General features: G+C 33.1%; 1 protein-coding gene across 12 annotated transcripts; it reads left to right on the top strand.

Annotated features, from left to right (window-relative positions):
- The first annotated feature begins 2,795 nt into the window (after nucleotides 1-2,795).
- On the top strand, nucleotides 2,796-9,159 carry LOC113778582. Of its 12 annotated transcripts, none has more exons than XR_003469292.1 (8): nucleotides 2,796-2,868; nucleotides 3,208-3,264; nucleotides 3,448-3,550; nucleotides 4,829-4,947; nucleotides 7,352-7,419; nucleotides 7,746-7,853; nucleotides 8,580-8,742; nucleotides 8,861-9,159. XR_003469292.1 is itself a non-coding variant. In XM_027324025.1 (8 exons), the coding sequence occupies exons 4-8, from the start codon at nucleotides 4,928-4,930 to the stop codon at nucleotides 8,972-8,974; spliced, it is 390 nt and encodes a 129-aa protein (XP_027179826.1). In that variant the 5' UTR covers nucleotides 2,796-2,868; nucleotides 3,208-3,264; nucleotides 3,448-3,550; nucleotides 4,829-4,927; the 3' UTR covers nucleotides 8,975-9,159. The 12 variants fall into 12 exon arrangements, 5 of the variants coding, with proteins under 5 accessions (XP_027179826.1, XP_027179831.1, XP_027179829.1 ...); XM_027324025.1 differs by lacking the exon at nucleotides 7,746-7,853 and adding an exon at nucleotides 5,657-5,691 and having other exon boundaries at nucleotides 8,871-9,159; XM_027324030.1 differs by lacking the exon at nucleotides 7,746-7,853 and adding an exon at nucleotides 5,657-5,691.
- Nucleotides 9,160-12,217: the final 3,058 nt, after the last annotated feature.

The raw sequence follows: 12,217 nt of genomic DNA, 5'->3' as shown, positions 1-12,217 counted from the left end.
TTAGTTCAGCGAGTGAATTACGTTTATAAATCACAACTAATATTTATGCATCAACTCCATCTCTTGGTAAATTTAAACTGAGAAAATGACCAAAATATTGAGCAAGAGCAATAAACATAAATTCTTGCGTTTAATTGTTGATGAATTTTTCTAATGGGTGTCCTGAATTATAACTAAGTTATAATTTGAGTGAAAACGTTTATATTTATTGCACCCCTTTCATTTAGACACTTTTTCAAATTAATTTCACTCTTGCTAAAAATTTGATATCTGAGTTATCTTCTTAACGAGTGCCCGTGCCCCATGCCCCATTAGCCAAATCCATTGTTGAATTTGTGAATATCAAAAAAATTCAAGCTAACAATAGACGCTGGATGGCAAAAGAGAAAAAAAAATCTAATAATTAGTGTTTAATATATTGTTACTTTGGGAAAAATATCTAATAATACACTATCACCGTTAAATTCATGACACATATACAAAAGTTCGATTTCAAATTCAAATTTTACATAATTATCGTTCATGTATCTATTATCAGTGTAGATTAAATCCAAAAAATAAAGCATTCAGGTGGGTGTAAATGCTGCATTTTACAAGTGAACTGGGGGGGTTAGTGGTACCTTTCAAAAATTAAGGCGAGAGCGCCAGGTGCATATGAAGACAGACATGTCTACGCTTTTGCCCTCCGAATAATCCGGCTGTGGCCGAGGGCCACCCAACTTCCCCAATTAAAGCATAAACTCATTTGGCCGGTCTCGTGAAGAGCTTTTCCGTGGTGTCTTTTTTAGTCCAAACGCTTTGAATCCACACTTACAAAATTAAAACTTTTAGTCTACACTTTTAGTAACGTCATTTTAGCAAAGCATTATTTGTCAAACTATTCTTTCTTTTCTTAAAAAAAAAAAAAGAAGAGAAAAGAAAAGTCGTATTATTTTTGGATTCAAATTTAAAGGTATACTTTTTGATTCACTTTAGACCCTTAAATAGATGATGGGGTGGGTGGGGTGGTCCAATTCTCATAAGCAGCTAGGCTAGCAAGCTCCTGCATAGTAGGATCCCTCATCCCTATAGCTGTAGGTATGGTTACAGAAGAGTTCAGCTTCCCAACAATCTACAACAACAACGTTACACACTTCACAGTTACATCATCACTATGGAGAATTTCATCTCTTGAGGTATATTCAGACTTTGATCAGTTTGAAATCACTGGAGAAAAAGGGATATTCAGAGGAAGTTTTCCTCGTGACATTGGAGAAACAGAGGGGGAGTTTCATCGTGGCTTGACAGAAATGGAAGTTGAGAACAAGATGGACTTATTGTGGGAAGACTTCAATAACGAGGATCATGATGAAGATGATGATGAAGATTTTGATCAGGGCCAATCTTCTCTTGGAATTAGTGGCTTGGAATATCATGAATCTTATGAGAAAAATGGATTGGAAGATGCTGCAGAGCTGTGCTGTGTGCAGACTTTGAAGATGTCCAGGACCGGTCCAACCAGTCTTGTTCTTTCTCAGAAGAAACATAAAATGGTGCTGGTTTTGAAGTTTTTGATGAAGAAGCTTCTCCTGCTCCAGAAAATGGCAAGGATGAAGAGAAGGGGATCTTGAATTGTGATCGATATTCTTAATTTCTTGTCCAAAATCTGCTCTATAAGCCTTTTTGATCCTTCGAGCATCAAAGAGAAGGAGTTTCTGAAGTTTTCAAGCCCCAAAAATATCATGTAAAATTAATAGAGTATGCAATAAGTTTTAAACTGAGTTCCAATCGTTGATTTTTTTTTTTTTGGGAATCTGTTTGCCAAGGAATTATGTAGTCCTCTCGTCTATGGCATATTTATTGAAAATTTGAACCCAACAAGATCTGTGTTCGTTGGCAGTTAGTAATTGGAATTGTCAATTGGGATGATCCGAGTTTTTGGTAAACCCAAGTTCAAATTACCAAAACGAATTGATGAATCAGATTTTTTTGCTTCAGATTCATCTAATAAGTTTCATATGGCTGATGAATATTGGAGTTTGGGCTCATTTTGGATATGGCCCAAGCTCATAATTAATAAGTGATTATACATTTGATATTGTATACTATAATAAAATTATATCCAGACTATAAATTACAGATGTTATATATATAACTATTCAATTAGGTCAGATTTCAATTGGGCTGAGCCTTATAATATGCCCGTTTTGGGTTGCAATGATTTACTAAAAAATATTTCACCTAATACAGATTTTAATAAAAGCACTAATTAAGTGCTTAAGTATGTTATTTGAATGCATACTTTGTTAAATGATTATTTTATTGGATAATATTTTATCTTAAACTTTTTAAATGTATTGATCTCTTTATCAAGTTCGTAATATTGGATACAAAGATTAAATTTTTATTTTTATTTCTTAAAACACTAAAGTTGGGGTATATAAAAAGCACTAAATTTAAACTTTTGTTAAAGTGTTTTTAACACAAAAAACTTTACTTCAAATATACTTTCGTTATCAAAAAATTCTTTAACATATGTATAAAAGGGCGAATGCCATGGCTCAAAAGGGTTGTTGTTTTGCTGATGTGGCCAATTGTTATTGGCTGCAGTGTGTTCGTCAATGTGTGTGTGTGTGTGTTTTTTTTTTTTTAATGCAAAGGTTGCAAATTGGGCCGTGCGTTTGTAAGCCTGAGTGTTTTGCCGTATGGAACCCACTAAAGAGAGCAATAATTAATAGCTGTCCTTTTTCTTCATCATCATTGTAATTCTATTCTAACAAGAAAGAGAGCATTGTATAAGACTAAGTGACTAACAATAGCACAAGCGGAGGACAGAGTTCCATCTCTTCGTTTCTTGCTTCTTCCTCTTCCTCTGTTGCCAGAGAGTAGGTGAGCTGCTCTTGCAAACAGTGGCCCATGTCAAATCACACCCACGCCTCTTCGATTTTTTGTCACAAAATGTCTAGGGTTACAAAATTAACTATCCTCTCTCTCTCTCTCTCTCAATACTTCTGTCGTCCCTCTCTTTCTTCTCTTCCTCTCAGTAGCTTCTCTCTTTTCCAGTTCTTCCTCTCTTTTTTTTTTCTCAAAAAAAAAATACTCACGCTTCCATTTGCTTTGGTAAATCGTTATTTGTATCAAAGAAAGACTTGGAGTTCTTTTTTTTTCAGTTCTTTCATTTTTTAGTCTTCAATCTAACTATGTATTTTACTCCCTGCTGTTTTTTAGGTTTGAAGAAAGTATTCTTTCGATGGGTGATAATACAGAAGAAGGAAAGGGTCTAAGGTAATGAAGCTTTTTTTTAGCAAAGAATTTAGACCTCCATGTTTGACATACTTGCTTTTCATATTTTTATATTTTCATTTTTTGGTTTTAGAGATTTGATTGAGAACTTTTTTTTTTTATTATTGTGAAAGGAATATTTTATCTTTTATTCCATTCATTTCACAAATTTTCTCTCTATTGTAGAGAGAGCAGATAGTGTCAACAAATGAAAGGAAGATAAACCTGGTTCTTTTATTTTTGGAAGGAAAATTGACGGGAAGGAGGAAAAAAGATTAAACTTTTCAAGGTTTGAGTTTTTCTTTAGTTTATTTTTCAATCATTTTTCTAATTTTATGCTAAACTAGACCTCCAAGTTTCTATTTTCTCTTCGTTTTTTCCATTTTATTGAAGGGTAAAGGTTTTAATGTCTTGTTTAGTTATTGGTTTTGCTGCTGCTCGTAGTCTTACTTTGGCATTGCTTTCCTTTGAGTATTTGTAAGTGTTTGTGATCTCTGAGTTTTGTTATTGTGGATAGTTTTTTTTTTTGCCGGTCGAAAGTTTCCACGTTTGGTTTCATTTTGCATCATCCAAAACTTTCTAATGCTAATTTCATTCATAGTTGGTTTGCCCTTTATATTTTCCTCTTACAGGGTTTTCCAATGCGATGCTTTTTTTGAATTAATTATCTATTTTTAACGGAAAAAGATAAGTCAACCAAACAAAAGTTACATATAGACTAATGTTAACTGAAGCATCTGGTTGTGGAATCCAATATAATCAAGCTCTTTATCTTCTGCTTGTGTGTGTGTGTGTGTATATATATATATATTTATGTATTATTACTTCTTCATCTTTCACTATTGAATTTCAATACATGGTTTATTTGTCTTTTGCATTGTGTTTTATAGTGAAAAGTGTATGAAAGCTTGTTGTTTCTGTTGTCTTTGTCTATCCAGTTGAAACATTCACAGATACGTCAAGTGATCCAAGAGTACTTGAAAACTACTAATCGCATGCCTATGATAGTTTTGGTCAATTTCCCTGTTCTCATGAAAAATAAATTCTTTGAAATTTCTCAAAATCCCTTGAACTGCATTTTTTCAAAATGGATTGTCTCTTATTAAAGCTATGGTATATGTATTATGAAGATTTTCATGGAATTGTGATAAAGCTTGAGATAGTGATAGAAGATATGCCTAGGGCTGCAAAGTGTTTGGAGATTTTTCTTTGAGGACATTGATGATGGTAGATGTATGTAGTATTGAGTGGTGCTGTATGGCTTTTGATAGATTGTTATTTACCTTAGTTATGGCCTTAGAGTAGTCCCTCAGTTGTGGCCTTAGAATCCAGTGATTTTGTGTAGTGCATTTGAGTTGTTTGAGAAAATGTCTAAGTGAAAATTTCATCCAATTTATGGTGATCTTACAATAGAAATTAAGGCTATCTATAACTGAGTGTTACCATGCAAAATATAGTGATGTTGCCCTTTAATTGGGACTGAAATTTGAAGAATTGCAGATAAATTGTATTCTCTATGACTCTCTGATTGACAGTACAAAGAAATTTTTATTATGACTTTTTGCAGATCTGCATTAGCTGCATCAACAGTATCCATGTGGACCGTTGCTTAAAATGAGGAGAATTTTGGGTTTTTCAGCTGCTGCTAGAGTAAAACATTAGATATATGCCCTTGAAAGTAGACTGGTATGATTATTTTCTTTGGTTATATGAATAATAAGAGAGCCATGAGGATTTGCGCATAAAATTTCTCAATATACATGTATGTCTCTGGGTAACTTGAATTATGTGTGAATAACATGAGTACTTACAACTGATGTTTAAAAATAATTAAGAAATCTTGTTTTCAACATAAGTAGATAAGGAGCGAACTTGATTCAACCGAAACGCCCCTCATCCTTTCATCTTCATCATCAGCATCATCTTCATCTTCTTATCTTCTATCTATCTTGGTGAGAACGAATGGTAAGAAGAAAAAATAATTTGCTCTAAGGTTCTTTCTTCCTCTGCCAAAAATAATTAGCCCTTTAATTTTTTCCCTTTTTTGGTTAGTGAAATGAGGGGTTTAGTTGTAGCTTTTTGACCAAACTAATGTTGTTTATTTTTTTTTATATTGTAGGATAATAGGGCTCTAGATGTTTCTGCCTCTGCTTGGTTGTCTTCCTCTCCTCTTCTTCTCTCTTATTTTTTATTTTTATTTTTGGTCAAAATCCTCTTCTTTCTTTCCCCCTTTTCCTATCTATGTATGTGATGAGCAAGTGTTACAGACAAATTTGAAATCCTTTTAGGTTTTGAATCTGAACATTTTGAGATTTTTTTCATTAAATATTTTGTTCATGTTGTTTTCTCATTTTACTTATCTGATCTGAACTTGACCCCTTTTTTGTGATTGCAGGTGGGAAAAGTTGATAAATTTCATGTTTTATTTTGGTAAATTAAGTTCTGGTTGTAATTTTCTAGGTTTTCTGTATTTGAATCCTTAACAAGAAAATATTTTGTGTGTTCTAAGTTTTTGGGATTTCTTTGACAAACGTCCAATAGCACTGTAAGTGATCATAGAGCCCTATTAATTTAGATACTTGTTTTAAATACCTCTTCCTTGCGTATTTGCAGAGATGTTGCCTTTCCTTTTTCTTTTACGAGAACATCATTTATTTATTTTATTTTAGTTTACAAAAATGTCAATTTTTTTTTAAATAAAATTCGTGTTGATTTGGTTCTAAGAAGCTATGATTGGCTTCTAATCATGTAATGGGGATAACATTTTGAGAATGTTGCCTTAATTATAGCAGATTTACTGGTCCCTAGAATGGTTTCAATCTTTGTAGGCAATAAAAAATCTGGTATGATATGTTGGTCTTTCCAATTTTTTCATTTGTTAAAAAGGTATAGTTAATTTTTTGCAGCTCAAATAACAAGAAGATGTTAGGATTCACTTGCATTCAGATCCTATTTTCTTAAATTATATGTTGTTTTCCGTACTTTTGGTTATGTTATTTTTATATATTACTATATTAAAGGCGTGAACAAATCAAGATTCAATCATTCTAAAACCAGTTCATGGAATAGTAAAATTTTTAAGTTAAAAATGTTATATTTTTCCTTTTTCTTTTGCCTTTTACATTGAAGGATGGTCACTATTGGATAGGGTGGTTCTTTAATTTCAGCCTTAGGTCCTTCATTATTTGCATTCATTCACTATTTTCGAATGGTGGATACCTTTTGAATTGTCTACCTCTAAATTGTCTCAGATATGTATGATATTTATTTTTGAAATAGCTCTGACATTTTTTCACCTTTTTTTCTTTATACACACTATGATTATGTTCTGAAAAACACTTCAAATTTTTGTGCTATTGTATTGTGCAAAGAACTGAATAAGTTTTACCCAATCATAGACTTATTGTTTCTCTCTCTCTGTCGGTGCCTATTAGTTGTTCTGCTAAGTTTCTCTATGATGATTTGTTTTGCTAAGTTTCTCTATGCCCCTGGTCTTACTGCAAAACCCATGTAAATTGATTGTGTAAAGTGATGATTTTGGTTATATGTTGCTTTCATAAGGCTGAGGATGTAGAAATGGAAGAAGGTTAGCGGTATTGAATGCACTTTAGTATCTTTTGGGTTATTTTTCCCACTTATTAAAGATCCTTCAGAATTCAGAATTCAGTTAAGTCTGTCACATATCATAGATTTGTTGAGAATGGTCCTTACTGGGAGGCAAAGAATTTTGACGGTTTCTTGACAATGAATGCTCAAATTTCTCAACGCCTGTTTAGTTGTTGCTTGGGTTTTCCAAAATAACTGAAAATCATCAATTTCTTGGTTTTCGTTCATGTCTCTGCTTTTATATTTTTCACTGGTGTACAAAGAATAAAATTGCAGATGAAATAATGGTTGCGAGGAATTAATTTTGAAGTGGAATAAAGTGGTATTGATTCTATAACACTAACAACTTACAGTGAGGTCTAAACTAACATTATATGTTCTCAAGAGTACCAATGTCAACATTTTCTTTTAAAACAACTTTAAAATTTTATTACCTTTTTGTAAAACTTTGAACTCATATCTTAAACGCCAATAACTTTTGCAGCATCATTTTGTTTTGGGAATTTTAGCTGTGCTTCAGTTCTGCCGTTAGTTGCTCCTCTATACGTAGAGGTTAGTTTTTCTAGCATTCTTTTCTTATCCTGCTACCCTTTTTTTTAGTTGTTTTGCATATATTTTGTTACTTGATGCTTAGATGTAAATTTTGGGAGTTGAACTTCTTAGGAATTTTCATTTTAGGTTTTTGCTATGTTTGTTCCAATATGAAATCATCAGAAAACTTGTAGACCAAAATAAGTTCATTAAACTGAAATATAGCTAGGTAAAAATCAAAGTTTCATGCAATTAATTATGCTGTTTGACTATTAGTTGCTGTTTAGTTTGAGCCTCAAAGACTAGGTAAAGGGGTTGTTGCTAAATCAGTATTTTTTTTTTGCCAGATATCATGCAAAAAGTCCAGCCTAAATGGATGTGTAATCAACTACAATCGCTGATGTATTCTAACTGACCATATAATAAATGTAATGTTCAGCTGCTTATCTTTTAAGGTAAACAATTAAGTTTAAAGTTACAAAGCATTAGCATATTAACAAACATTTTGTTGCTTTTGTACTCCATTAAATGCCTGCCGATTGGACATTCCCATGTGAGAGAGGCTTGTATCTGCAATAACTACTGCTTTGAGCAATACTAAGCTGTTAAATAAAAGTAACCCCTTTGAGCAATATGAGTGGTAGCATTCCCTTTATTTTTGTTCCATATACAATAATTTCTGCTTTTAGACCAAATGTTACCAACTAGCAGTTGGGGGAATATTAGCTATAGATTGGATTGTGGTCATAGTTAATGAGGTTTCTAAGATAAAATCACTCCATTACTCCCCAAGTACACAACAAAGTAGAACATGTGAATGTCAGTTTGCAATTTTGAATTAGTATTATACACTTAGAGAGTGGATATGATTTACTTTGACATGAAATGGGTAACTTTTTGTTAATAGTATCATACATGTTGTTTCAACCTTTTTTGCCGTTAACATAACATTCTGCTAGAAGGTTTCAGGAGCCATGTCACTGCCACATCCTAATAGTATTTAGAAATCATGTAATGAGTGTTTAGAGAAGCAACAGTAAGAAATAGATAAGAAGCTGAAATGAAAGATGGGATGGTATGAAGCATTTTTGTCCTTGATAAGGCTCTGTAGTGGTTTTGCAAAAAGGTCCAAGTTCTCTCTGGAGGACTTTTTACCTGACATATTTTAGTATTACTCACAGAATTTTGAACTTCCTCTTGAATTTGTTCATGAGCGACTCAAAACAAAGACATTTCTGGTGCATATCAAATCAGTGCAAACACAATTAGCAGATGCAAGGCAGCACTACACAGTGATAAAGTATTCCGAAACTATTGACATTGCCACTTCTGTCCAGTTAGCAGGTAGCGTAAAAAATGACTTTTTATCACTTAGCCATCAAGCTGAGATTGTGGAGCTCTTGACTCCAAGTAAATGAACACTCAATTTAACTTGTAATACATATTTGTCTTTTCCTAAAAGCAAATTGTAGGGAAACTCATGACTGCAGGAGAAGCCAATGGTTCTTCAAAAGTTTGCCTTCGACTTGCTGGAAAGTTTGATGATACAGATAATGTGGAAGGAGATGAATCTTAAAATACGTACAACTACTCCACCAAGAAAACAAGATTAAGCTGAATTCATAATATTCAACTTTTGTACCACTCGAACTTGATAGTTTTTGCCTTCTTGTTTTGCCATTCTAGATTTGACAGATTGCTTGGAACTTTTTGAAAGGATTATTGCTATATCTACGAACTGTGTACATTTGTGTGTTGTTATCCCTTAGACAACTTTTGTGGTAGAGGTTGAACTATGTTTGGTCTCAACTCTGTATCAATTTTAGATCTTTGTTCAGAAAATTTTGCTCCACCTCGATTATATCTGTCTTTTTTGTTTGTTCTATTTTCATTGTTTGCAAAAACAAGTTGCATCTCACATTTTACGCAGAAACAAGGAACATCTTACGTTATATGTAGAAACAAGGAACACCATAATGATCTCAATAATCTTCTTATTATATTGTCTTGTGTTTTTTCAACAAATTACTTATTTTTGCTGTTTAATTAAATTACAAAATCACAAAGATATTAGTATACCTTTACGTAACTTTCATACTTAATATCTAAATTTGAATAAATGGGCATTTTTGTCGAGTCTAAAATTTACAGCGCGCATCGCGCGGTGTTGTCCACCTAGTTCTTAACAAAAGCACCACTTGTAACGAGCTATCAGACAAGTTTGACTCACAATTAAATCGGGGCACATATTTTGATCCAAATCCTTCCCGATCAAATAATGCACAAGATTTAGCCCCATATTTTTCAAGTTGAAAGGCCTGGCTTGAGCTGGGCTAGCCCCATTAACAGTTTTATTGATTGAAAGTGTTCTTAAAGAGATTTCAACAGTTGATTGTATATTTCCAAATCGAGTACAATTTCAAGAATAAAAATTTATTCTATGACTTCTCATCCAAAAAAAATATGTATCTTATTACTCATCCATAAAAATTTTTGAGATAATTTCATTCAACTATCTTGACATTTAGCCAAAATATGAACTCTATCTTGTGGCCTGACCAAACGATATAGTCAAACAACTTTTTTTTTTTTTTTTCAAGTCGAATCATTTGAATCGCAACGCGCTTATTAAAATGTCGCCCTCCTTTAATAGACGTTCCAGACGTTGCTTACACGAGCAAAAAATATGTCTAAAAGTCCCAAAATATCCTTTTGCAAATTAAGTTAATTACATAGACCTGTCCCAAAGTTTGTCCAAATTATATTTACCTGCTCTAGTGTTTGTCCAAATGTCAAAAGGAACCTATCATTTTCCAAATTAGCTCAATACATTGAATAGCCAAACGTTTATCAAATAACCATTTTCCACTAGACAATTTACTTAATTGCAACAAGGTCCTTAGCGAAATTTTCAAAACAACCAATAATTGCTAATTCTTTTTCACAACCATGCTCTTTTTTTGTTTTTTTTTGGTGAAACCCTATAAACGGGTGGGATACCCGCCCAAATTTATTGGAACTTAGGAAAATGAGCAACACCTCTGATACAAAGAAAGGAACAACCTATCTTGTATAGCTAATTGCTAATTCTTTTTCACAACCATGCTTTCGTCTCCCTATAATTGCAGATAGACTGGGAGTGTTTGGATAGTGTATTATTTAAAATATTATTTGGAATAAATACTGTAGCACTTTTTGTGATGTGATGTATGTGAAATAAAAAGGTGGGTTGGAAATTGTGTTTATGATGCAAGTGAAATATTATTTGGGATAATTGAGGTATCCAAACAAACCTACCAAAACCCTAATTATATGGTACCATGAACCACGAACAATAGTTATTCCATACGGATACCACTAACAATAGCTGTCGGCCACACGTGCAATTTCTTTTGCCACTGCTATCATATGCTCAATATTAAATAGTGGTTCCCAAGTAAATATTGTGAGGATCCGTAATTTTCTTAATTTCTAGGTTTTATTTTCTTTTAATTGCACGTTTTTTCACATTTTCTTTATTCAAAAATTTTAAAAATAAATTTTATGAGTAAATATAGTTTTAAAATGATTGTTCTAGTATCGGTTAGTTTTTGAGAAATTAAGAGTGTATACGGGACGTGGGACCCGCTAGTGCGGAAAGTTCGGTAAAATTCGGCCAATTAGGTTAAGTGTTGGATACCAGGTTTATTTTAGCAGGTGTTAAGAGATAATTAGAAGTTACCTAGATGGATTATTATTGGAGAGACAAAAGGATAGAGATGTATTAAATAAAGTGACAAGTGTCACTTGAAGATTCATTCTTACCTTTTGACCTTTTGGACCACTATTCATAACTTTACCATTTAAACTAAAAATTGACCAAAATTACTTCAATTTTGCAAGCTTCTTGGCCGACTCTTATCAAACAAAAAGGAAAGAAAAGCTCTCAATTTTCTAGTCTCCAATCTTGCCCAATCTTTCAATTCAACCGTTTAATCTTCAAATTTTCCCATAAAACCTCTTAGTTTGGCGATATTAAGGTTGGTTGTGAAGTTGTTTGGAAGGTTAAGGTGATTAGTTGTTCTCTCTCTTGTATTACTAAGGTGAGTAGTGAAGGACCCCTCTCCTCCATCTAATGATGTTTAATTCATGATTTGTGGTAGTCTAAGAAGGAATTTTGTGGATTATATATTGATTTTGGTTGAATTTGCTGAAGTTTTATAATTATTGAAGATTTTTCTGTTTTAATATGGTTGTTATGGTGTGGCTATGTATGATGATTGGAAATGATCTAGAATGAAGCTAGAAGGTGTATGTGGTGGTTAATTGCAAGAAATTTCTGCTTTGGAAAGAAATTTGGAAAGTTAGGGTTTCATGTTCTTACATTCTGCCCGGCACTGTACCTCATAGTTAGGGGCCGAATTGGCCTTGGGTTAAAACATGAAAGTTGTAGGGAATGATATTTTAGAGATGCCTACAAAATTTCAGGTCAATCGGAGCAACGTAGCTTGAGAAAAGACTAAAATACCCCTGCTGCCCTGGTTCTACCTGAATTTGATAATTGCGTCTGTAATTGGTTAATTTGGTTGGGAATGCTTCTGATTTGGTTGTTGGTGCCTTCTGATGAATTGTATCCTTGTATCTTAGCTTTCGGATGGCTTTGGAATCACTTGATTTGGACTTAGATAGCCTGACTTATGATGTTTGAACCAGAATGCGGTTTGTGAACATGTTTTTGCGGTTCTGGTTTAGTATCTTGCATTTTTGACCTAGTTACACTCGAAAAATAATGAATCCATGACGGCTGGAAAAGGAAGCAAATTTAGGGCAAATGCTGTCC

This window comes from Coffea eugenioides, chromosome 7 (genome assembly GCF_003713205.1).
Source record: "Coffea eugenioides isolate CCC68of chromosome 7, Ceug_1.0, whole genome shotgun sequence".
NCBI classification, from domain to species: Eukaryota; Viridiplantae; Streptophyta; class Magnoliopsida; order Gentianales; family Rubiaceae; genus Coffea; species Coffea eugenioides.
The sequence above is the reverse complement of the archived record's forward strand: the minus strand, read 5'-3'. Positions and strand labels throughout refer to the sequence as shown.